Consider the following 27,685-nt stretch of genomic DNA (forward strand, 5'->3'; position numbering starts at 1 on the left):
TGACAGCATTTTGGGTGCAAATTCAGGAGGCTCATCAGAAGACCGAAATCTCGAAAGATGACTAGATGGATTACAAGCATGGCAGCATGCGGTAAGGAACATTTTTCCATCTTTCAACAGGCTCCAGTTATTATATTAAACATATCCATATCTAACTGTTGTGCTGCTCCAGCAAGGGCTCCGGTGCGATCAACCCGGCGGATAATGTCAGTAAATTAGACTTAATACACAGACTTTGCTTATCCTGTGCGAATGCGCCGCACCAAACCTAGGTAATACTAGTCCCGTGCGAAGAGCTGCATTTTCCCTGTAACCAAATACCGGAGCGTTGACAAACGTTTTAACTCCTGTGTTACTGGATTGTTTCAACCACACCTTCAATCCCTTTGCGGTCCATCCGACATCGTTTTAATAATTCCCTGTCATTCAACGTCTCCAAAACATTCGGCTGTGACTAGATCTTAGCGAGTTAGGAGTCCTCTGGACTACTTCTAAGGTCTCCCAGACTTAGATGCTACTTTTAGGCTTATGTTTTGTGAATAACGCTTATTTTCAAAAATTAGGAGTCCTAAAGTTACGACTGACACGCCCATTATTTTTAGGAGCTGCTCCTGAATTCGCCTGTTACGAGCTACTTTTAGCCTTAAGATTCTTTGTGAATATGGGCCCAGGACTCTTAGTCTTTTAATAGAAAGAGGATATGACTTTCGATTAGCAATATGTTTGTGATCTCTGAATTTGGGCAAGGCAACATGTGTCCCACTACATATGAATATGCCTACCACAAAGTTGTGCAATGAATGGTTGCCTGTTTTGTGCCATATATAATGCTGCTGTCTGTAATGCTCAACACTATTGGATGCGTATCAATAGACATTCTTTGTGAATATGGGCCCTGATTTATAAAGCTTCACATAAAAGTCTTTGAACACTCCATTAATGTCCTTTGTACTTGCCCCTATTTCCCCATTTGTATTTTTAATTGCCGGTATTCTAAAGCTGGCAACTTTTTTTTTAAATTGCCTAGCCAGTATTTTACTGGTTTTTTCCCTACTCTTATAAGTTACTTTTCATTCTAAACAAAGCATATTCTACCTTTTTAATGTGTAACTCATTTAACTGGAATTTTAATTCACATACTCTTCTCAGATGGTCATCAGTATGATTATTTGCCAGTTCCTTTTCTGTATCCTTCAGCTGGAATTCTAATCCCAGCACTTGTTTTTTTACTGTCTTTTTTCGCCTCTTACATAAGCCTTAGAGGCCTCCCACACTGAACCTAATCTCTCAGTTGATCCAATGTTAATGTCAAACACATTTTAAGATATTCCCCTAATAAATTGGTAAAGGTTTCATCCTGAAGCAATGACACATTAATCCTCCATCTATTAGATTCAATAATATCTGACCCCAAATTTACTCCCCATTGCACATTAGCATGATCCATTAATGCAATGGGTCCAATTGAGCAGTCTACCGTTCCTTCTACCAGGTCTTTGGATATCAGAGAGCGGCTATGACTTTTATGCATATTTGAATAAAACGTATATTCTCTATCTCTGGGATGTACTAGCCTCCAAATATCCATCAGGCCCAAGTCTCTCATCATCAGATGTATGGCTCTTCTGTCTCTCGGTACACTACTTGTGAAGTACATTTTATCCAAAACCCCATCTTGTACCTGGTTATAATCGCCCATCATTTTATTAACCTTAGGCTGGCTCTTCTTTATTTGGGGCATATATATTACATATATTAACCTTAACTCCATTATTTTAGCCTCAACACATACTATCCTCCCTTCATTATCCTTATGTTGTTTCAACATGACAAAATTTTAATTTTTATGTCCAAGTATTGCAATCCCACATTTATTGCTAGTATATGAGCTATGATATACCTGTCCCACGTATCCTATCTTAAATTTAGCTATTTATGTATCCACCAGATGTGTCTCCTGTAACAGGGCCACATCTGCTTGATCTAAGATAGGACAAACATTTCTTCCTTCTAGCAGAGTTATGTGATCATTAACATTCTAACTAATAAACCTTACCAAATTAACCCTATCTTAGGCCCATTTATACTCCAGCATAAGAGAGTTATCCAAAACCTACACATTTCACAGTCAATCACATCACCTAATACAAACCATTTAGGGTGTTGTACAACTGCCAACCTTACCAAACAAAAATAAAACAAAAACATGAAATGTGCCCCACATTTTGCACATATGACACTCTGCCACAAAACCAGGCAAAATCCATGAGTGGGAAAAAAAAGAGAAGCAGACTAAAGATTAGTGTGGTGCAACAGCTTGCTATAGTTATGCATTGTGTTGAGAAAAAAAACAATTTCAGAAAGTTAAAGAAGTCAGCAAGAACTCTAGGTGAGATTGAGTGCGGTAAGGTCCTGCCAACAGCAGTATGCTAGCTAATGCTAGTTGCCTGACCAACCAACCTAAACCCCAAAATGGTAAATACTGCTGTCAAGTTTGTAAAACTGATGTGACTCAAAATCTTAATAGAAATACATTTTTTATTGTGTTCACCAGTTTTTACACACACCTGTGTGTGTGTGGTTCAATTACATATCCAGTATACAGTGTCTCACAGTTTTACGTCATAGAGTAAATACAACCAATGAAGACAAAATCCAAACAAATAAAACAAGGCAGAAGTATTTAGCACATTTAGCACAGCAGGTAACAGTCAGTCTGTTTGTTACTTTTCAAGGAGTGTTAACTGACTGATGTTTGTGCTGGACCAGTCAAATCCACTTCTGCCCATCCTTGACCTATCAGATTACAGGTCTTTCTCCCATCACCACTGAAAGATCATCAAAGTTCATCCTGCAATGAAAAAGACAGAAGTCACACTTTGGTTCATTTTACAGCATTTAAACTTGAGGTGAACTGCGAGTTGCCTTTTGTTTGTTGTGAAACCGCGTTGACAGCTGCTGTAGTCGTTGTCTGATGGTGTCAGCGATTACGTTAGCATCCCGGCTATTTAGAGGTTCCCCACTGTGTTCATGCTGTCAACACACACACACACAACATATACAGCTTTAGACAGTGCACCCATGTTCAGTAGCAACGAGCAACTACAAAATGATCTGTATCTGCATTTGTACTCGGAAAGGAAAGGGCTTAAGCTGGAAGTGTGTGTGACTTAACTTATCAGTTTTTTACGCCTGAAATTGAAATGAGTTGATTATAGGTTTGTTTATTAAAAAATTTAAAGCCTCAGAATTTTCTTCAGATCAAGAATATTTACACACCAGTCTTTATAAAGTGTCTACATTGATTGTGAAGCCACTATTTGTTATTAAGGAGACTTAATGACTATTTTCAGCCATGTTTGGGATAACAAAAAACAAATATTGTATACAGAACATACACAATCTTAAACACCCACCACTTGCTGAATAGTCTATAATTTTGTAATCTTCCCTTTTTCTTAAGTCCAGTTTTTGACTTTTGTAAACGCTCTTGCTCCATGCATCCCACATCTGCACTTTGCCATTGAATGCAACAAAACCGAAGAGCACATGCTGTGTGTCTCCGCTGTGGTCAGTCCCTCAGTTCTTGTTTCTGTGCATTTTCTTTTATAGCAGAGGTAGACATCAATATAATCAGAACTGAAACAGTTTGGGTGTAGGACTGATTGAATTGATGTGATAACTTTCTCCTAATTAATTAATAAACTGATGAATTCATCAATAGAGGCGGTGCCCCTGTTAATGTGTTAATGACTGCCTAATAATATTTCACTTAAGTAGTGAATGCTACATCATGTTCTAGTAAAATTACTTTAGAATTAAGTTTTGATTGGTTAAGCTCTTTATCAGAATGGTAGTGTCCTCACCCTCCCCGTTTCCAGGTATGGGTAGAATCTGACGGTAGGGTAGGCACTGATTCCAGCTGATTGACAGGTCTGATGATGAGCCTGGCAGTCCACCTTCCCTGCTCGAACCTCCCCTTTAAGAATCTGTCAGTTGCACAAAGGACATCCTTTTTAATACATAAGGGAAAGAGCATGTACATTTGTGTTTCATGTCACAGCATATGGCTGCTGGAAAATGAAGGTATTATTGGTGCAAAAGGTTTGAGCACCTGTAACAGTGGAATTTGTAGTTGTGTACAGTGATAGTGTATGTGTATCAGTAAATGTGTGGTAGGGCCGAACGATATAGACAAAATTTCATATCTCGATATTCATGCCAGATATCTTGATATCGATATGATACAATATGACTACGGGTTCGGTAAAAACCAAGCATTTTTCAGAAAAATAAAGAGATTATTTTAAGCCATATACAAATGGTTGATAGAGAAATCATTACCAAATTATCACAAACTCTCTACAGAGACAAATATATTTGAAGTAACAACAGTAAAGGGAGGGAGAAGATCAAACAAACTATGCGCATTTTTACAAGATGAACGATGACATCTTAATCTGGAGAGAAGAGTGAAAGTGAAGATCGAGACTCAGCAGCTTCAGGTTATCGGTAAAGTACCAGTGGAATCTAGAGAGAAGTCAGAGAATTAACGGATCAACAGAGTAAACGGCAGAGGGGCCGCGGTGTCGCTCCTGCTGCCCCAGCCAGCCCCCAACACACCGGCCTGCCGCCTGCACAGCCGCTCGGGAGGGGAGAGACCCCGGCGCTGCTGCAGAGGAGCCGTGGACTGTGATGACTCTGAGCAGCAGAGAATTACAATATAATATATTTCTCATCTTTCCCCTGATGATCTGGATAAGTCACTAAATTTGTCACTAGTCGCTTTTTTAGAAATAAAGTCACTAAGAGGGTCTGAAAAGTCTCTAAATCTAGCGAGAAAGTTGCCAAGTTGGAAACACTGTGTGTGTGTGTGTGTGTGTGTGTGTGTGTGTGTGCATCTCTGTCTCCCTCACTCCCACCCTCATGTTTGTCATTTGTTGGCTTCAGCTGTCGATCCACAGCAAGCATGAAATGAGGTTTGTAGTTGGCTGACCTTAGCAGTGCATTCAAGGGCAATCGTAAAAATGTTGTTGTGACTACCAGAGCTGTACATGCAGGGCGAGCGGCGAAATCTATATCGTTTATATTGTTTCTTTTTCGATATTAATATCTTGAATGTTCATATCTAGATATAGGTACGGTAACAATATATCGTTCAGATTTTTTTTCTCTCGACAAATACAACACAACACTTTCACAAATTCTTTATTTGTGAACTTGTGGACAAAATTAGAACATGTGCAAATCGCAATAAATGTTCAATGTAATGTGTTCTTTTAAAAAACCAACACAAATCATGTTTCTCACAAAAATACATGTGTTCTTTTAAAACACAAACACAAATCGCCAAGTACAAGCGCACAAATCTTCCCCATGAGTTACAGATTCTGTTTGCTTCAACTACAAATCACCAATCGCGCCCTGCACTGAGATATGTGATGTGAAACTATCTGTGCATTCAGTCTATGGTGCAAAAGGTGGGTGCTGATCTGAGATCGACTGATCCCACAGCCAATCAGAGGTGAGGGGCTTTTGTCCTGTAGCCAATCAGAGGAGAGGGTGGATTCAGCACATGCTAAACTAACAGCAGCAGAGACAGCATCTTCTGCTAGCTAGCAGGTTAACAACTGTTCAGTGGTGGGTCTCGCTTGCAACGTTTTGTAAAAGTGGACATGTCAGCTGGGAAGCTTCTAGCAAACACAATTTGTGTTTCTATACTTTAGCGCCTGTCTTAGTAATGAGCAGTTATTACAGCAACTACCTACTGCGGTCAAGCCAGCCGTGGTTCGCGTTAGCTTGATCACATCAGCAGCACATTGTTTGCTAGTGCGCGAATCTACTAACATTTACGGTAATCGTAATGAAACCGCACTGAAGAGCTGCTGGTAGTGACTGTGGGGCAGACAGCAGTCTCACAGTCAGACCCATGAAAGTTACAATACTTTTACAGTAATTATTCCTGGTAATAAACTAAAGGTATCACAAAGGTATGCATCTGGATTTCAAAGTAAAGGATAACATGAGGAAAAAAAAAAATAAAACGTTTCCATAAGTAGTAGCAGTAATATTCATATACTGCTGGACTTAGTACTTCCTAGACTACGTGAATAACTAGTATGAAGTACTTTTACTGTGTACTCTTTAAGTAATCCTTTGTCAAAATCCTTAACAGAGAACAAGAATAAGTCTTTCCACCCAAATTTGATGCAGAAATGTACTTGTAACCAAGTATCATTAGACTGCGGTAACCATATTACTCTCTGTTAAGCACAAGATTGGAGTATTTCCCCCAACAGTGTGCAATTCTGAAACTTGGATTCATGAGTAGGTCTTTTTCCAGTCATAACAACACCTCCAGCATATAAGGCCATGGATACAACTTGAGAAATGAGCTGACCATCAGCCAGCACATGTTGACTGTGGTTGACTAGGAGCAGAAGAGAACAATTAAGATAGATGTGCCAATCTTCACTGACAGTTTCATCAGGAAGATGGAGCACAAAAAGATCAGGAAGTACCAGGAGTTGAAGGAACAACTTCAACTGATGTTGAAGGTGAAGACCAAAAAGGTCCCAGTGATTATTGGAGCATTGGGAGCTGTGCCCCCAAACTCGGAGAGTAGCTCTAGCAGTTTTTATCAGGGGTTTGTGCAGAACCCTAAAATTCAAGTTTGAGAAAACAGACAAAAAAGACATAGAGAGAGGGCAGGTTTTGTAATGATTATACTGATAATAACATTTACTTTTAAATAATGTTGTAAATCTATCACTATGAAATCATTAGCTTTTATTTCTCAACATGATAGAAGTGCAGTGTACATTTTTAATGACTTGCTGTCCATGGGTTTCAGGGATGGGAGAAAGCAGGTTCACAGTTTCCTTTCCAGATTAACTCTCTGTATGATTTATTTAACATCATGTGTCATAACAGTCAGATAATAAATCTGACCTCATCTGTGTCCTCATTCCCCTGCTTTACCTGCTTTCCTTAATGGATTTTGACACATGATTACTCGAAAAGTACACTGTAAAAGTACTTTATATTATTCATGCACATTGTCTAGGAAGTACTAAGTTCAGTAGTGTATGAATCTTGGACTACTTATGGAAAATAAGCTCAGTATTCCATGTCAAAGTTGGGTGAAATATCCTTAATCTTGTCCTCTCAAGTATTTTGACACAGGATTACTCGAACAGTATACAGTAAAAATACTTCATATTATGCATGCAGGTAGTCTAGTAAGTACTAAGTCCAGCAGTATATGAATTTTGAACTGCTTATGGAAACTCCCCCCCTCCCCCCCCCCCCCATGTTGTGCCTTACTTTGACATTGAGACGCATAACTTTGTAATACCTTCAGTTTATTACCGGGAATAATTACTGTAAAAGTATTGTCATTTTCATGGGTCTGACTGTGAGACTGCAGTCTGCCCCACAGTCACTACTAGCAGCTTTTCAGAGCAGTTTCATTACGATTACCATAAATGTTAGTAGATTCGCGCACTAGAAAACTATGTGCGGCTGATTTGACCAAGCTAACGCGAACTACGGCTGGCTTGACCGCAGTAGGTAGTTGCTGTAATAACTGCTCACTACTAAGACAGGCGCTAAAGTATAGAAACACAAATTGTCATGTTTGCTTGAAGTTTGCCAGCTGACATGTCCACTTTTACAAAACAGTGCAAGCGAGGCCCACTGCTGACCAGTTGTTAGCCTGCTAGCGAGCAGAAGATGCTGTCTCTGCTGCTGATAGTTTACCATGTGCTGAATCCACCCTCTCCTCTGATTGGCTGTGGGACAAAAGCCCCTCTCCTCTGATTGGCTGTGGGATCAATGAACTCAAATCAGCACCCACCTTTTGCACCATAGACTGAATGCACAGATAGTTTTGCACCATATATGTCAGTGGAGGGCGCAATTTGTGACTTGTAGTTGAAGGAAACAGAATCTGTGACTCGTGGGGAAGATTTGCGCACTTGTACTTATCGCTTTGTTTTTGTGTTTTAAAATAACACACATATTTTTGTGAGAAATTGTTTTACATACATTGAACATTTATAGCACAAGTTCACATTCAGATTTGCACATATTCTAATTTCGTCCACAAGTTCACATTGTCTGATACAGGTACACAAATGTTTTGCACCAAATATACTACAACAATTGAAGCAAAAACTTGAGCGTGTCAGGTTTTTAATCTGTGACTTGTAAAATAGGATTTGTGCACCTGTAATTAAGAATTTGTGTAAGTATTGTGTTGTATTTGTCAAGAGAAAAAAATCAGTACACAATTCATGTGTATGTGACCACACATTTACTGATACACATACACAATCACTGATACACAACTACAAATTCCACTGTTGCAGGTGCTCAAATCTTTTGCACCAATAATACCTTCATACTGGAAAGTCTGTTTTAATATGAATGTCACCTCTACTGGGCTGTGACTGACAGGAACCATAGAAGTTACCAGATAAAAGATTCATTACAAAAAATAAACTCACCCGAGCTAGGACTTCAAACTCTGGGGCAAAGTGTTGACAGGGTCCACACCACGGGGCGTAAAAATCCAAAATCCAGTGATCCTGGCCTGATAGAACCTGAGACCGATAGGACTCTGGAGTCAGGTCCACAGACACTCTGGGCAAAGAGCTGTACAAACAAGGCATACACATACACACATCAAATGGACTACACATTTACCCAATCACTGATTATTCTGACACTAGAAGAACAGAAAACTCTGACTGTGTCTGACCTCAGTGCCCACGCTCTCAGTGAATGGGCATCTCTGTGCCAACCATTGTATCTCCTGTAGAGACAGAGAAATAGATGAACAGGATCAAACAAACCTTTAGATACAGTAGCAGCTATCTTTTCAGAAAGACCTGGATCCAGATTCATAAAACTGTGTATAAACTCATGGCTTAAACTGTGTGTATGCACAAAGACAGAAATATGCATATGTATTCTTCTCATCGGATTTATAAAGCTATGCAAATGCCTACTTCTGTTTCACAATTCACATTCGTTGTGGAACTGCATGCATGAGCACAGGGTTCCATTCCACTCCCACAATTATCCACAAATGGGTGTAGAAAGCCTATCATTAAATATCTTTTGCATATTTATACTAGTGCCACACCATAACTTATTAGATCTGTCAGGGAAAAGAATGGTGCAGAAGATACAGAGCAATTTAACCCATTGTGTTTCATCTACCTTTTGTTCACAAACAACATTTTGTATCCCTGACGATATGTAAACTAAATTAAACATCTGCATGCATTGCATAGTAAACATGACATGTTGGTGATGTACAGGACATGAGGCGTGTGCTTGCTGTCTTTTTAACATGTTTGGTCAGGAACACGAACCTGTCTCATCCCTCTGGCTTGAGGCATGCCCCGTTGTGGCTTTGTAACTCAAACCTGGGGTCAAAAGTTTTCAGCGTGTAGATGAACTTCCTACTGTATATATGGGCACCCTATCTTTAGCAATATGCAATGTGACCGCATCTGTAACAGCTGTCCACTGAGCCCCTTTCTTTTAATACAGGACACAATGATTAAATGATTCAACTAATACTGGCTGCTTTATAGCGGGTGTTTGTGGGCTGCCATAGTCTTGTACATCTCGTAGTGAACAACAAGTGTCCCACTGTGATGCATGCATCTGTATGAGATGCTGAAATAAATGGGTCAGTCCGCTGTCTTGAGACTGAGGACTGTGGTTTGTTCCAGGTTTGACGCTACAGAACAAAACTAGTGACGAGACAGTGGCTTTTTAAAAACGAACTCTTGGCTTGCTGCCATGTTGTTGTGTTTGTTTCTCTGTGGAAAGTCAATGTGGGGGGAGGGCGGAGCCCACTATGAACTTCAGCAGCCCATGGGGAATGGTGGCAGACTAAGTTAAAAAGAAAATTGTTTTTCATTTTTTTAAAATTGCCCTAGACCACAAACTCAAATTAATTGATTTTACCGATTTATCGCCCAGCCCTAGTCTACAAGGTTGTCCAACAGCATTAGAACGGCTGTCATTAGGCACAACCATTACGTACGGCTGTGGCTACTTATAGCACCAGTACCAGTAATTCATCATGTACCAATGACCCACCAAAGCAGATAGCAAAAGCAATACACTAATTGAAAGGAGCTAGACAAGCACATGTCACTAAGGAACTCCACAACATATCTGAGCTTTATAATTCCACCTGAACACTTAAACCTGCATATTAGATTTTTCAGCCACTTTGACGAGAGTGAGACACAACATATAATCAACGCACTGTTTAAGCTGATAGTGACATTGCTCGTAAGCAGTTGCTTTATAACACAGTTGTAGAGCAACATCATCATTCATTTCAAGGGGTGTTTGTCCTCACATGATGAAACCAAGTCCAATATTTACTGTTTGTTTATTATCCCTACCAACTGAAAAAAGGACAGCTGAGCAGAGCTTGACAATCAGGTGATTGATAAAGAGATAACCTCACTACAAGAGAAAATAATAATATTAATATATCATAGCCATTTTAAGACAAAAATCTGATGTTTAGAAAAAAACATTTTTGATTCTAATGGTGCCTAAATAACATTTTGTTTTGCCTACAGTGTGTAAAAATGTATGTACATGCAGAATGAGTATTTTACATACATGTAACGATCTGACTGCCAGGTATTGCCAAGGTACAGGCGGATTTCAGGGTACGCCCTCACATTCTGACTCTGACAGAATGACTGAAACTGCTGACAGTCAACTGAACCAACCAGGATCTGACCTGACAGCAACTGGATAAGACAGAAAGAAAGACACACACAGGTTATACAAGTTACACCCTGTGCAAGGAGTCCCCAATAGCCCACCTTGTAGAATGCTTGCTTCCAATCTTAGCTTGTCACTATACAAAGATAAAACCGCAAAAAAGCAGTAATAACAAGCTAAACCTCAAACTGTGTTTCTTCTAGAAATAGGCAAACACTTCTTGAGTTGAATTAAGCCAATCCTCAAGAAAACAACATACTGACTTGGGAAAGGCTTTTGTGCAACAGGAACTACAACGTTGGTCATTGGTATAGGCAATTTGTTTAAAGGTACAGTGTGTGATATCAATTTAACAGCATTTAGCAGTGAATTTCTAGAATGCAAGGCTCCCTTGCTCACACCTCCCTTTCTTAAGACGTTGGAGAAGGGTTACGGTGGCCCTCATGGACAAGGAACAGATTTAAAATATGGACTTTTGACTGTCTTTGGCACACTCTCAGCCCTAAATATCTTTGTTAGTTATGTTGTCTTACTGCAACAGTAAATTCAGTCATGCAAACACTACATTACAACCAGCTGTCTGAGAGGCAAAAACTGAGGCTACGGTATGCTCAAATCAATGCATTTCCAGTGGCCACCCACTAAATTTAAAAAGGCAAAAGACCCTTGCTTGTGCCAGGTTCGTCTGTTCTGAGCTACAGTAACAACATAGTGGTACAACATGGGACATCAGTGGAGGGGGAGCCACTCTGTACATAGATCTAAACAGCTAAACGTCTGTTCGGCTAGATGCCACTACATATTACACACTGTACCTATAAAGTCAGGACACTTTTGATATAATGATAATTATGAGCATTACATACAGCAAAAAGCAGCATCAATTGTGTGATGAGGTTGCGCCAACCCTGCAAAGAGAAGTGATGTGGTTCCTTGCCAAAGAAAATAAAAATAACTAAAATATAAGATTTTTTTTTCTCGTAAATTTGGGACATTAAAGGGATGTTCAGGTGTAAATTTAATCCATGGTCTAAAACACTGTGTCACTGAGTAAGAACCCCCCCATTTAGTCAGTTCTATATGTGATAGTTTTAGTCCAGTTCTAGTAGACGAAAACTTAAACAGGTTTTAGTCTAGTTTTAGGCAGTTTTAGTTAAAAAAAAACTAAAGAAGTATAGTCTTTTAACAAATTAATTTAGGTCAATAAGTACATAAGATCTACAAGCTCACAATGTGTTGCAATGTGTTGGAGTTGGGCAGTGAACAGTGACAACGAATTTGTCTTCAAAATAAGAGCTTTACGTTGCACCCCATTGGAGTTTAGAACTGGGTTCTTGCAGAATGTGATGCATTTTATCACTTGCAACTACAAGCGGACAACCAAGACAGCAGAAATGCCATGCATTTTGAACATCTGACAGACCACCCACTAACATTTACGTCCATTCTTGTCTCGTCAACGACAACTCACACACGTCTCATCATGTTTTAGTCATCAAAGAGCCATGTTTATTTCGTCACTGTCTCGTTATCGTCATGAAAAAAGGGGCGTCAACGAAATAATTTCGTCATCGTCGACAAAAACAACACTGATACATCTATATATACACATCTATATACATATATACACACATACATATATACACACATACATATATACATAAACACATATATACACACATACATATATACATAAACACATATATACACACATACATATATACATAAACACATATATACACACATACATATATACATAAACACATATATACACACATACATATATACATAAACACATATATACACACATACATATATACATAAACACATATATACACACATACATATATACATGTACACATACATACATACATACATACATACATAATTAACAAATTTCCCCGTCTGCGGGACATTAAAGGATTTCTGATTATTATATACATATATACGTTGTTGGAGCCTATTGAAACTTTGCATTAATTATAATTATAATTATAATTTGGAAAATGGTATATGGTAATGGTATAAAAAAAATGATAATAATAATGATGACTATTCAAGATGTATATTGCGCATGAACTATTATTCATTATGATTTTTTTTTGTTGCAAGGGTCCCTCCTCCTAGTCAGGCCATCTTCCTCCTGTGATCAGAGGACAGCTGGTTTGGTCTTTTGTCTGCTTTTTGTGTTGAAGGAATGAGGACTGAAACACTTTATCAACTGCTAAATTACATTTTTTATTATATTACATTTATTATTATATTTGCTCATTGATTGAAGTCAACCCGGAAAATATTTCTGTTTATGTAAATAAATTCAAATCCTTTTTGTTGAAACAGTAAACATCTCCGCGAGTGCTCATTATTTAGTGAGTCGTAGACCTCCTCCTTGAAAACTACTTTGATGATGCTAGACTGGATGCTGGATGGAGAGTGATGCTCAACTTGTCTCTTCAGAATTCCCCATAGGTGTTCAATCGGGTTCAGATCAGGAGACACACCTGGCCACTGAATCACTCTCACCCTGTTCTTCTTCAGAAATCCAATAGTGGCCTTAGATGTGTGTTTATGATCATTGTCATGTTGGAAAAGGGCATGGAGTGATGGTAGCATCTTTTCTTTCAGTATAGAGCAATACATCTGTGAATTCATGATGCCATCAATGAAACGCAGCTCCCTGACACAAGCAGCACTCATGCAACCCCACATAAGGACACTGCCACCACCATGTTTCACTGTAGGCATCATGCATTTTTCTTTGTATTCCTCACCGTTGCGACACCATACAGTTTTGAAGTCATCAGTTCCAAAAATATTCATCTTGGTCTCATGACTCCAAAGTATAGAGTATGAGGTAGTCTTCATCTTTTTTGTACCTGGGCTTTAGGAGAGGCTTCTGTCGGGGACGGCACCCATGCGTGTCATTCCTCTTCAGTGTAAGCCGTATTGTGTCACGGGAAATAGTCACCCCAGTTTGGCTTTCTACTTTCTTTGGATAACTGCAGAGAACTTGCATGTTGATTTTCTTCGACCCTTGTCATCAGAAGACGCTCCTGTCGAGGTGTTAACTTCCATGGATGACCTGGACATCTCTGTGAGATGGTTGCAGTTCCATCTTTTTTAAGTTTTTGTACCACTTTTGCTACAGTATTCTGACTGATAAGTAAAGCTTTGCTGACCTTCTTGTAGCCTTCACCTTTGCAGTGTAAATAAATTGTTTTCTTTCTCAGGTCTTGAGACATTTCTCTTCCATGTGGTGCCATTGCTAACAACATGAAATGGGAAGGGGTTTTCTGCACCCTTTTATATTCAACTGTCTGCTGGACACCTGTGTAATGAATAATTAGACTCAACTGTGGTTGATTATTGTTAAATTAGACATTTTTATTCTAAAACTTAGCCTTACACTACTTCAAGTGAAACTGAAAATGTATGTTTATTTATATCTGAAAGTTATATTATTAACCTTACTTTCATGTCATAAGTTAAACAGATGTTAAATGAAACTTAGTCCTGTCAACATTTTGGAAATAATTTTTGTGTTTAAAATATTACTTTTCAAAGGGGGTGTACTCATTTACGCTGAGCACTGTACGTGTGTGTGTGTGTGTGTGTGTGTGTGTATGTATATACGTATATAGTATGTTATATAGTGTTTAGTATAGTGTGTTTAGTGTGTAGTGTAGTTGTTTTTTTTTGTGTTGTGAGTCAAAACAAGGAGGAGACTGCTGAATGTGGAACAGGCAGGAATGAGCTGAGGAGCCCTGAGCCTGAGGCACTTCCTGCATTTAAATGTAAATAGTTACATATAACTTTGTAAATTTCAAAAACTTATGCACAAATTTAGCAAACAACAATTTATATTTGCACTATAACTAATGCATTTGGTTCATTAAACATATTTTTTTGGTTTTCACAGTAAAAAATCTAACTTTTTCCTATACTGATTTTATGTTATTTTGTGATTTTAGGTCCATAGTGTTAATAAGGTATGTCAAAATGAAAAAATAACTGTACAGTCACACGTGAGGTTGTGCTGAAAATAATGACACCAAACAAGGCAAGGTAAGTAGTTTTTAAGGTGAAAAATAATGGTATAATCAAAAGTAGACAAAAAACAGCTACTTCTATCCCTGACGTCCCACCTTCAAACACAGCCTCATTTGGCAATCCATGAAAAAGCTACCGTACTTAACCTCCCACTTATCTATAGGAATAGATGCTTCCTACGGGCAATGCACTAGTATATATAAATATACACACATACGTATATGTATATATGTATATATACAGTTTATAACAGTTATTATCAAGAGCTGACAGGGAAAAAGAACGGAATAAAGCATACTTTGTGTCACAGTGTGTTAGACCATGGATTAAATTTACACTGGAATATCCCTTTAATCTCAGAGAATTTCTGAGTTCAAGATGAGAGGAAGTGTGACACGCGATTGTTGTTTGTGTGCTGATTTGCAGCATAAAAACAAGGAAGATAAAAGGAAAGACTATATGTGGTAGAATGGATTTTAACATTGAAAACATAGAACTGCCTGCCTTCAACACAGACTGATGGTTGCAAATGCTTGAAAAGCTTGCCAGTGTATTTGGATATAATTGCACCTGCTCAATGATAAATGGTAAGATTAGGTTCGGAGAGCTACTGCTTGGCAATGTTTTGGCAAGCTACTGGAACATGTCTTTGAACAGTTTATATGTTATATCTGTTAAATATGGGTGTGTGTAGATGAATTGTGTTTGATGTTTTGTACCCTGGCCATACGTCTCCACTCTGGCATCAGAGCCTGACAGGGACCGCACCATGGAGCATAGAAATCAACTGCCCAGATCTGCCCTTCATCTCGACCTGCAACCAAGAAACAAACTTAGTAGTAGTTGTAGTTCCTTGTTTCCTTTTAGTTGAACTCTTAAACTCGGCAAGATTAGTCATACAAAAATGAAGACTGTGTCATTTAAATTCATCCAACACTCTTCCAGACTTTTTGTTAACTAAGAGCTGTGATATTTACTGTGAGTGAGCAGGGTACATTTAGAGACTGCACTCAAATATTTAAAAATACTGGAATTCATGCCGTGTCGCTCTGTTCACAACATTTAGAAAGATTTTCTGTAACTGTAGAATTCCAATTTACTGCTGAAGTGCTTATAGTGAGAAACAGCATGACTGGTTGATTGGTAAAACACATTTTTCAGTTTGAGAAAACTTGGTTTTACCTGATTACCTGGTGAATAAATCCTTCTCAAGAATAGAGCTGTTAGTTTAAGAACTAGACTGCTTTGAGCAACCCAATGACTTCTACATCTTTCTTTGTGCAACCAGCCCCCAACCTGCCAATTAAAACCAGGGCCACACTGTACCTGGTGCTGGAATAAGTTGTTTTACCTTTAACTCTCTCAGTGAAGCTAGGCGGATCCAGGACCACCACAGATGGATGGACCAGATCCTGTAGAGACAGAGAGAGAGGTAATTGAATAGGTGTTAATGCAACCAGGAGTGATTGTAGGATCACACCTTTAGAGGTGCTCAGCTCCCACATGTTTTGTTGATGACTTTCCATTCAAAAAGGGCAACCAAATTTCAGGTTGATCAGACCGTGAGGACTTCATTAACTATGATGCCTGTAAATGGCACTCATTTCCCCACTAAAATCTAAATGGCTGACTTCCTCTTGGGTCTATGCATTTGCTCTTTTTTTATGTCTTGAGGTATTCTATGCACCTGCCAAAATTTGAGGGCTACTTCATAAATGTTTTGTAGGGGGCAATATTCAACCATTTTTCCCATAATGAGAATCACGTTTTGCTACTGCTGACATTTGTGCCAAGTTTTGTACATTTTCAAATATTGTAAACTCCTGTGTAACCAAAGGGAAAGCAGACTTGGCTATGTTAGGTGGCTAGCTGGACTAAGGTGCTTGGTGTTTGGCAACATGTGAGCTACGGTTAGCTATATGGGGACAGTGACTGTATAGCTCATGGTTGAAACCCCAAATTTCTAAGGCAAAGAAGGTTTCTGTACTGTTACAGGGCACAAAATAATCAACGCCTGGTGATTAAGTGGTTAGTTCAATCTGTGGACAGTTAAGATAATAGTCCCATGAGCAGTAGTGTCAGGAGATTTTGCTTTCTAAGTGAAACATAAAGTATGCATGAGTTACAACAACGTCCTGTTTCTTGGTGTTGCCTCAAAATTTGCCAAACCAGGCTGTAAAAAAAACAAAAAAAACCCCCAACTTTTGATAACGTTTGACCTTTAAGAATACCCTGACAAAATTTCAAGTCATCTGGGTAAAAACCCTACAAGAAGTTTGGTTAAGTACAACACGTGCAAATTGCCAGAAATAAGAACTTTGTTTGAAATGGCTGACTTCCTGTCGGGTTTAGGTCATGGTGCCAAGAGATACTTTTTTGTAAATCTTGGTGTGACACACATGTCTACCGAATTTCATTCATCTAGTTAATAGACATTTTCTCCACCGTGAAATTTTAGGTGTGCATGAGCACAAATACCTGTGGATGTGACCATATTTAGCTGAAACCATTTTTGTGACAGTGTCAGAACGGTGATTTTTCTTTGAGAGAGATTCCTGGCAAGCAAAAGCAACAGCTGTAGCGTGTTAGAGTATGTAATTGGTATGTAGTAGTACCTGTATGAAATCCAGGATGCCATCAGCCGAATGTTGTCCTTCATATTCATGAACAGAGGAACCATTAAAGATCACTGTGGTAGGATAAGCCTGAATATTATACTAAGAAATAGAGACAGACAAATGATTAACCTGTCAGGGCTGTAGTATTATTAATAATACAGGCCAAATATGTATGTGCTTACCATAGAGCAGAGGTTGTGGTGGATGGTACAGTCCAGAGTACCAAACTTTATCTGCCCTGCCAACTGGATTGAAGCTTTCCTCAGTTCAGGCAGTAAGGCTCGACATGGAGGACACCACTGCACACATCAATCAAACATTTATTAAATTAAGATGGTGACATCACAAGAATCTTTTTTTTTTTTTTTTAAATGCAAAGTCAGGTCTTTGTTAGAGTCAGAGGACATTGAGCACTCTTCAAGCTTTCTCTCGATTCAAATAAGCCAGAAGATTGCAGGCAAGCTTGGCACTGAACACATATTAAGCTCTGATTGATGTGCTTCAGTGAATAAGCTCATTTAAGCTACATGATAGAAATACACGTTTGTGAGAATAGCAAATTGGTTGCGATTGGTTGTCATTCAAGCGTTTTTGGTTGTTGTTTTTAAGTGATGTTTGATCCTCTTTTCCACTTCTGCAGGACTTTTGATCCTTGAATGTTAAGGCACAACTTGAGTTTCAGTGGACAACACAAGGATGTTATTTGGGGGTTGAATTCAAAGTAAATGGCAGCCAGTTGCAACGCCCATGCCTTAGCCCATATGTGTGAACGGGGGTAAGGCTTATTGGTGTAAATGCTGTGCTGCTCTTTGTTTGTTGTGGCCTGTCCTTTGCCAGGTCTCCATTGAGGATAGGAGGAGAGTCCTGTGGCTCTGGTCCTAGACCACCTAGGCTCAAATTCCTCCCAGATCCACATTCTTCAATCCTGTTTTACATCTACATACAGTTATGGTCAAAAGTTTTTGCAGGCAGACTTGATGGGATTTTGAATGCTGTTGCAGTGTAGCTAGGGAACATGGGATTCAGACATGGCATAATAATAATGGCCAAACTGATGGTAACTTACAGAGAGTAGACACACACATTTAACAAACTGACAGAGGCACAGAAGTTCATAAACAAGATCAAAGAAGAAGCCAGATTAGTAAACAAAGAGGACTAAGAGACAACTATTACACACTGACTGTTTGGTGGATTGGTGTTCTTGACCTGTACCATGTTATTGGGCAGGTTAAGACTAAAGGCATTCTATTCTTTCACGCCTTTACAGGTTGTGATACTGTATCAGCCTTTCACAACATAGGCAAAAAGACTGCCTGGCAAACCTGGGAGGCCTCTCTCATTTTCAGCAAACTAAGTCAATACCCTCCTGTTCTTACTGACAGTGACCTGGAGATCCTTGAGAAGTTTGTGGTCCTGCTGTATGGTCGATCAAGCACAGCTGTTAGTGTAGATAAGGCTAGACTTGACATGTTTGCCTGAAAGCTGAATCCATATGAAGCCATTCCTCCAACAAGAGCAGCTCTGGTTCAACACAATAAATGTGCTGCATATCAGGCAGGCTGCATATAGGGTCAAGCCACCCAGTGTCAGCCAGAAGAAGAGAGTCCTACTGACTGGGGATGGAAAAAGCTTAGGGACAGCAAATGCACCAGTTGCACAAAGTTATGAACAACTAGCCAAGTGTGGCAGCAAATCAGAGTGCCGTGGAAGATGCAAATGTTTTAGATTGGGTTTCACTTGCACAGAACTGTGTAATTGCAAATGTGAATAAAAAAGTTAGCAAAAATATTCTAATGGCTACAATGCTACTAACATGCATTTGTGCATCAGTGTACATACTACCAAAATGACGGCCATCTTGGAAAAGGTCTCCATCTTGATTTTTTTATTGGCCATCCAATTTTTCCAAAAAGTGGAGTTAACAGAGTATCTGTGGCATATTTTCTGTATGACTATCTGGAAACAGTGGCAATGAACACAGAACAGGAATGGCAGCCATCTTGAAAAATGGTTTCCATCCTGAAGTTTTACTGGCCCTTCCTCTCTGTGGACTGCACCTTGCCGTGATGGAGAGGCTTGAGTACTCAAATGAACGTGAGAGATGTGCCGGCGGGGATTTTATAGTCATAATGTCTGCTCTGTCTGCCTCCTCTCCTTTGACCTGTCAAGTTTAACTAAGCTGGACAGGTCAAAGGAGAGGAGACAGACAAAGCAGACATTATGACTATTTGACAGAAATGATGTCCATCTTGAATTTTTGAGTGGCACACACCTTTTTCCAAAACAGTGTTCCTTGAAGAGTATTTCTGCCTAATTTTATGCCTGCATCACCATTTGAACAATTGGAATAATTAATATTCGACAGGAACGGTGGCCAACTTTAAAAATATCAGCTATCTTGAATTTTTGAGGGACAAGGGTCTTCTTCCATTAAAATGTCCTTTAGAGAGTATTTGTATGTATAATTTTATGCTTGGATCACTGTTTGAATAATTGATGTAATAAACATTGAATAGCAATGGCGGCCATCTTGAAAAATGGCCGCCAAAATCGTTCACACCAAAGTGAACAATTTTTTTTACTGATCTGCTGTCCTATAACATGCAATTTCCCACAAATGTAATAACTATAACGTTTGCAGGGATTTATTAAGTTTGTGGGGAAGTGAACATCTTTACTGTAATAACTTCCCACAAATCTAATAATACAATGAATAATGGTCGTAATGGATGTTGTTTGTTTGTTTACCTATACACCTACTAATACTATTGACCGTGGGTGCACAATCCAGCTGGTGACTCTGCGCTATCACGGATCCTGTCTGTCTGTCTCTCTGTCTCAGTCTCTCTCTGACCTAACGTTACCTAAGGCTTTTAACACCTGTCATTAAACAGAGTTTAATAGAGTTTATTGACAGAGGAGGCAGATTGTGGTTGACAGAGGGAGATAGCTAGCTTGTAAAAAAATATAATTTCCGTGAGGAAAACATTGCCTGACATTTAAATTTAAATTCCCATTGGCAATAACAATTTGAAGAAATCTGGATTTTTTGCTCATTTGTAAACACAACACTTATCAGTCTACAGGCAAGAATCTAAAGGTTTATTAATTCAATTCTATTCAAATCTGCTTTATTGGCATGAATGCCACAACAACAATACTGCTAAAGCATCAAGAACCACGAAAAGAGTGCCCAGCCAATGGTTAGTGCCCCTGGGCACTTGCCCAGTCCAGTATATGGATAAACTGGCCTTGCCTGCCACTACAGCAGTTGCAGACGTACTCATGCATAGACAACTTTTTAGCCTCAGCAACGCTGGTTTCCAAAAAAACAAGACTGATTTTATGGCAGCGTACCAATATTGGATCATGGACCATGCTATCTGATTTATGTGGATGGGTAGATGGAATAAGAATCTGAACTGGCTACTAGAAGAAAATGTTGTTAGGTATGTGGCGAAAGAGAGAGATAAGTATTTTACAACAATAGCAGGAATCAAGTGGAATGATTTCAAGGCCTTTTTAAGGGGACTCATAATGAACACCAGAAAAGACTGCAGTTAAAATCTGAAATCCAAACTCTCCAAGAGCAGGTCTTTAGGAATAGAACCCCTACAATAGAAAAAAAAAAAAGACTAATCTTAAGGGCAGAGTACAATACATTATCTGCAGCTAGGGCAGCCTTTGATATGCTCAGAATTAACCAAACACTTAACAAGCAAGGAGTAAAAAGCACACAAAATTTAAGCCTGGCAGATCAAATGACAAGAAGCAAGAAAATGAATTTCAATCAATCAAACTTCGATTAAAAATCATAATGATGATACAATAATAGACCCTATTTAAATATACAATGCATTTAGAAGGTACAATATAAATGAATCCCTAGTAATATATGACCCACATGCCCAAAATACATTTCCTGACCAATTGGAAACTCACACTTTCTCTGATGAGTTTGTAGAAAAGCTGGAGTCTGCCCCCAGAGGAAATAAGCACAGCTATTGATGGAATGAAAGCAGGTGAAATGGCAGGACCACGTGGGCTGCCAATACCCATTCATCACTTGAATCCATTACAATGGGATGGCAAGACACACTTCTACCACTTCAGAGATGGAGATGGCCCTCTCATCTCAGTCCGACAATGTTAAAAGCTTGGAACAAGAAGTTGTAGAACCACGATCGAAGCTGTCCTCCTTGTAGAAGGAACACTGCTCACTTGAAACTAAAATGGAGGACCTGATCTGTTGTTCAAAGCGTCAGAACTTGCGAGTGGTTGGTCAGGGAATTGAAGGCAAGAATCTGAAAAAGTTCATGGTGGTCAAGGACTGAGTAGGAGATGTGCTCCAGGAGTGTCACCACCTTCAGGCGTGACTTTGAGTTTCACTATTGTTTTACAACTGATTTTTGTAACCACAAAAATATGAGCATCTGTATTTTTTAGGCTCAGTTTATCAGCCTCTTTCTCTTTATGTCAATCATTATTATAAAGATTAACAGTAATAATATAAAGTCCTGCAATTCACTCTGTACAGTCCTGCAATTCACTCTGTACTGCAGTTCACTCTGTACTGCAATTCACTCTGTACTGCAGTTCACTGTGCACTGCAATTCACTCTGTACTGCAGTTCACTGTGTACTGCAATTCACTCTGTACTGAGTTGACTATTGTCAAAAAGTTTGAGTTTATTTTTGTTAAGCACTGGGAGATTCTTACTTTTCCCCACTCTCCCGGCGCGAGTAAGCAATAGGATGGGAGGAAAAAAAAAAATCTGAAAAAAAAAAAAAAAAATCTGAAAAATAAATAAATAAATAAATAAAAATCTGAAAAATTAAAAAAATCGCAAAAATTCCCCTCATGTCAAATTGCAAGTGGTTGGATTATAATAAAACACAAACAAATCATCCTCCCGACTTTTTTTGTCAAAAGCGACTAGCGACAAATGTAGCGACTTTTGTGTTTGGAGACTCTGACTTTAAAGCACGTATCACTCCGCAGTTACTTTCCTCAACGAGCAGCGGGTGCTGCCGTGAGACCCTCCGCTGTCCAAAAGCACTCACAGGCTGTCATTCTCTCAATAGCTTCGTGTAGCAGCCCAACCCTGAAGTCAGACCAGAGAGGAGACATGCATCACTCTGCGTCCAGGCTGCAAATGGAGTGATAAAGCATACCTTTAGTCTCAGTAACGGCCATGGATGGGACAGACAGGAAGTCTCTCCAAGCAAAAATCCCTTCACTCACGGTGCCAACATTTTCATCATCTTTGTTAACTCGACACAATTTAACCACAGATCAAAGGATGTGAATTAACCCGCAACCGTCAAAGTATCCTTTCGCAAGATTCTGAACCTCCTAATGCACAGTTGACACATTGTGTGGCAGTCTTTGCCATCAGTAAGGGCATTGCGATGAGCTCGCGACTCATCCAGGGTGTACCCTGCCTTTGCCCAAAGAGAAACTGGGCTTGGCTCCAGAAACCCCAAGAGACCTTGAAAAAAGGGGGGATAGAAATGCAGTAACATCTGTGTGACCCTCACAGATAAAGCAGAAGAAAAATAGGATGAGATCTGAATCTAGTGATAGACCCTAAATTTGACTGTTCATATCCTTTAACACACCCTCTACTGTGTCAAAGACACTATCTTCCCTTGAAAATCAGTTGGGATATGTAGACCCCTAGCATTTTCTGTACTGTGTTTTTAAGTCAGTGTGTTGTGTGTCTTAAGCAGGGGTCTCAAACTCAATTTGCCACTGGAGACAGAGTCTGGGTGAGGCTGGGCCGCATCAGGTTTTCCACAAGAAAAGCTCTGATAAAAACATTCCAATGTTCTCAAATGTCTTTATTTTTTAAACACAAAATAAGATGAAAAAAAGAAATAAACAAATTAAGAATTAATAAGAAAATAAATCAATCAATCAGTAATAAATAAATAAAATGTCGTATTCGTAAAATGTCATAATAATAATAACTAGAAAAATTTGTATTTCCTGTGAAAATACAGTGTGAATGCTGAAGGCCGAAAGGAAATCTGCTGAATGTACTGCTGAAAAGATGAAAAAGCTGAAAAGCTGGAAAAGTTGAAAAGTTAAAGGCAGAAAGAGCTTAAAAAGTTGAACCAATTGATAGCTGAACCGTTTCTGTAGCAGAACATGAAGCAGAATGTATAAAAAAGCTGCAAAGGCACAAAGATGAATATTTTTAAAAGATGAAAAGGCAGAAAAGCTGAGGACGGTGGACAGAGTTTAAAAAGTTGAACATTTTCATATCTGAACATGAAGCAGAATGGTTGAAGGAGTTGAAAAGGCAGAAAGATGAATATCAGAAAAAGCTAAAAAGCTGTAGAATAACAGATCTGAAAGAGTTTAAAAAGGTGAGAAAAGACTGAAAAGGCTAACAAGTTGCAGAGTAAGAGGGGAAAAAGAGCATAAATAGGTGAGAAAAGACTTCAAAGACAGAAAGAGCTTAAAATGGCTGCATCTTCTATGTAAAGTAAAAGATGTTGGATTCAAATCCAGCTGAAGAGAATTCTCTCTCCAGTGTTCCAGCTGCTCTCCAATCAAGTCATTGTGTCACTCACTCTAGCTGACGCAATACACACGCATTCTACAGATACACACGCTGTCCCCATAAGAATGAATGGGAAAATGCCTCCCAAACCCCTGCGATTTTACAAAAAACCCGTAACTGTTAGGGCCAAAATATCTATATGGTGAGTGAGGGGAGACATAGCCGAACTCGGTGATCTTGTTTTTATTTCTGGAAAGTGAGAAATGAGGGCACAAACGCGAGAGACAAATCAGGTACCTTCCAGAAATTTAGGCTCAAAATTAACATTGCGGCTTATGGGGCAGCTTAGTGACTTCTTGACGCTCCAGGGCTTCCACATCCAAAACTGTAACTCGTACATCTAAAATGAGACCATCATCTGAAAGCCAACAAGATTTCCTACATTTCTATGTATACATTGTCCATGTTGAGTGAAAGGTTTTGGATCTAAATCAAGCTGAAGAGAATTTATTTCTCACTTTTGGAGCTGCTCTACACTCTGGGGTGCAGCAGTTGATGATGTCACGCACTCTAGCTCACACAATACACACCCATTATAAAGTCAGAAGACGGGCTAAAAGTTCTTCAAACTAAAACTGTGATTAGTCCAAAATCGTACAATATCTTTAAAAATACAAGCCCAGTAGTTCAAGGTTTTGTGACTCTTTTAAAGTTGGAATGGTGTCTCTAGCTCAAAGCATGAGGGAGAAGAAGAGGTTGAAAGACGAGGATTTTTGAAGAGGATTTGAAGCTTTTCCCATTTGCGGCAATGTTACATTTTTTTCATAAAAAGCTGAATTTATGAAAAAGTTGAAAAGCTGAAAAGCTGAAAAGCAGAGGGCCAAAAGAGCTTAAAAAGCTGAACGTTCATGCCTTCAGCATTCACACTAATAATAATACAGCAGATATAGAAGACTTAAGAAACATATAGTTGCTGACTAGAGAAATCTAATTATTATTCAGATTCAAATGTCTGTATGAACAGTTCAACTTTCTGAACAACAATGGAACATTGAACATGAACTGTCCTGATCATGGCTTCTCTTGCCTACTTCTTGCTGCTAGAGACCAGGTCAAGAAGTATTAAGGTAAACCCTCCTCTCTGTCACGCTTCAGCCCAATATGGGGTAGCCAGTTTTTCCCTCCAGGCAGAGCAGATCCTGGTTTTAGGAAGTGGGCTGAAAAAGGTTTAAAAATAATAGGGGATCTCATGGGATCAGATGGTGGGATTTTGATGTCATTTGAAGAGTTGATTACCAGGTATGATATTCCAGACAAACATCAATTTAAATATTTGCAGGTGAGAAATTTTATTAGATCATCTCAAAAAAACGTGTTTGTCGATCCCCCTGTTGTCTATTTTGGAAATGGAAATGAAAAAAGATTGCTATGGAAAGGGAATTATCTCCAGACTATATAACGATGTGAGCAGAGGGATCCCCTGAGTCTTCTTTAAGGAAACTTGATGCCTGGAGGGAAGATTTACAGGAGGACTTATCCTCCAAAGACTGGGGAAAAGTGTGTGCTGAAGCACAAACACAAACTACCAATATTCGTCTATAATTGGCTAATGAGGACATATGTGACACCAGAAAAGCTTAGTAAGTATAACAATACTATCCTAGACCTGCGTTCCAGGTGTGGAGAGTCCAACAGTTTTGATGGGAGATTAAACAAATTTAAGAGACTATACTAGGTCCAAAATTAGTTCTTGACCCTAAACTAATTATTCTAGGGTTATATCCTGATAGACATCACATGTCTAGAAAAATAATCACTAATACATAATACCTATGGAGAAGATAACTTACATTATAAAAGGAAAATTACCACTATTTCAAAACATCTGGGGTCATTTTATGGAATATGAAGAATGTGGATTTAAGTAATGTGGGGAATGAGACTGACGAGGCGTAGTTGTTGGTAGTCCTTTGCAGAGATCCAAAATAATTAATTTTCTTTTGATATTTGATTTCTTTCTCCACACACAATAGTGAAATAACCTGGGTTAACTCTTGATAAGGCAGAGAAACCTTTATTGTTCGGGTTGTTGTTGTTGTTTTGTCTTTTTATACTTATACTGTCACCTAAGTATTGCTCTATGTTATCTCATAAATACCTGACTTGCAAGGAAGGACAATTTAAATGCTGGACAATAATTTAGTTATCCCTGACATCTTCCTTGATGTGAGAGCACTCTTATTTCTGTATATTTATGTATTTTGGAAACATTGTGAAAACTCAATAAAGATAATGTTGGGAAAAAAAAACAAAAAACATAAGCACATGGTGCGTGCTACTCATCCTGTAATGGTTTAAATACTCTGGATGTCACTGAAGCTTCCACTAAAAATATCAGACCTATCAGATCACTTTCCTCACATTTGAATCAAACAATATTGTTATATTTCAATCAACCATATTAACCAATCAAATCATGTTTTACATGGTTTGTAATCATGTGAACTGTGATTGGAATTAATTTAAGGACCTTAATTTGCTGTCTCTACTTTTATTGCTCTGGTTTAATAGGAACTGCTAGAGAATTAATGCTAACAACTTTTCATCAATATTAGCAATACAGCAGTGAATGAAAATACACATTAATCTGCATGTAATTAATAACTCCACGCACACACTAAAATGCATGCTCTCTTACTGTCACACATGTACACTTGACTGTCGTGGAACACATTTGTTCATTCCTGCCAGTCTTTTCATGTCCGCCTCTTTATCACTCACTGTTTGTATTGTAGGTGTAACACCATCGCCAGCCCTGAAAGTAAACCGGTAATCCAGTAGGCTTGGTCAAAGAGAAGTAAAGCATGAAGTTTAAAGCTTTCTACAGTATCGGATCAGCATGATGTGCTTTATCCATGTAAGATGATCGGATATATTTTTGGTACCTGGTTCACTTCTTTCTATGGGGGAAGTGAATGACTTAAGATAATTTGATGCTACCGTGTTTAGGACAGGATAATGCCATTTGTATTAAAACAGTGTTAACAGCATTACGTTTTTCTCTCTCTTTTTTTAAGTTATTGTATTTTCAGCATCAGACATTTGTGTCTTTCAATAAACGACAGTACAAAATCCATCCCATTAATGTTATTAACTCAAATACTCCACAATGTCCTAAGTCATACTGGACATAATGCTTGTAGCCTACATAGCGTCCATCCTGTTTTAGTTGGGCTACTTTTGTAAACTGGATTTGAATTGTATTTGCTTGACAGCAGCATCACCTTCTCTGTTATGTGTATTATTACTGCGTATTTACAATGCATTTGTATATGGCCACTGCACTACTAGATACCAGTGGAAATGTGTACTCCAGTACAAGTATAGTTACATTACTGAAATATTACTCAATTACATGAAAAAATAATTGTACTAAATAATAAGTATAATAAGGTCAGCAGGCCCATAATTAATTTTTAAACATAAAATAAATGTCACATTAAAGGAATTGGTGTAGGTGTGAGGAAGGCGTCATCATTTTGAAACAGTAGGCCTCATTCACACAGGAGAAGATGCATAAACGACAGAGCGGCGGTTTGCCAATTCTCCGCCGATGGTGATTCACACAGAGCGAAGCATCTCCGCCTTAAAGACAAACCGCTGTGAATTGACACAGAAAGCCGGTGCTGCGGCTCCTAAAGAGGCGTGACGGTACACGTCATGATGATGGTGT

The 27,685-nt window shown here is 38.8% G+C and overlaps 1 protein-coding gene across 3 annotated transcripts in view; it reads right to left on the minus strand.

The window, feature by feature from the left end:
- Positions 1–2,518: 2,518 nt before the first annotated feature.
- The window catches only part of dnajc10 (DnaJ (Hsp40) homolog, subfamily C, member 10), a 54,928-nt gene continuing 29,761 nt past the window's right edge, over positions 2,519–27,685 (minus strand). For all 3 annotated transcript variants that reach the window (XM_037110516.1, XM_037110517.1, XM_037110518.1), the window contains 10 exons: positions 17,621–17,737; positions 17,436–17,537; positions 16,172–16,232; positions 15,540–15,634; positions 10,663–10,796; positions 8,765–8,818; positions 8,511–8,658; positions 3,867–3,989; positions 2,926–3,033; positions 2,519–2,851 (listed from right to left, as the gene is read on the minus strand). In XM_037110516.1, the coding sequence (XP_036966411.1) occupies positions 2,840–2,851; positions 2,926–3,033; positions 3,867–3,989; positions 8,511–8,658; positions 8,765–8,818; positions 10,663–10,796; positions 15,540–15,634; positions 16,172–16,232; positions 17,436–17,537; positions 17,621–17,737 (954 nt within the window). In that variant the 3' untranslated portion in view covers positions 2,519–2,839. The remainder of the gene's footprint in view (positions 2,852–2,925; positions 3,034–3,866; positions 3,990–8,510; positions 8,659–8,764; positions 8,819–10,662; positions 10,797–15,539; positions 15,635–16,171; positions 16,233–17,435; positions 17,538–17,620; positions 17,738–27,685) is intronic.

This window comes from Acanthopagrus latus, chromosome 9 (genome assembly GCF_904848185.1).
Source record: "Acanthopagrus latus isolate v.2019 chromosome 9, fAcaLat1.1, whole genome shotgun sequence".
Classification (NCBI taxonomy): domain Eukaryota; kingdom Metazoa; phylum Chordata; class Actinopteri; order Spariformes; family Sparidae; genus Acanthopagrus; species Acanthopagrus latus.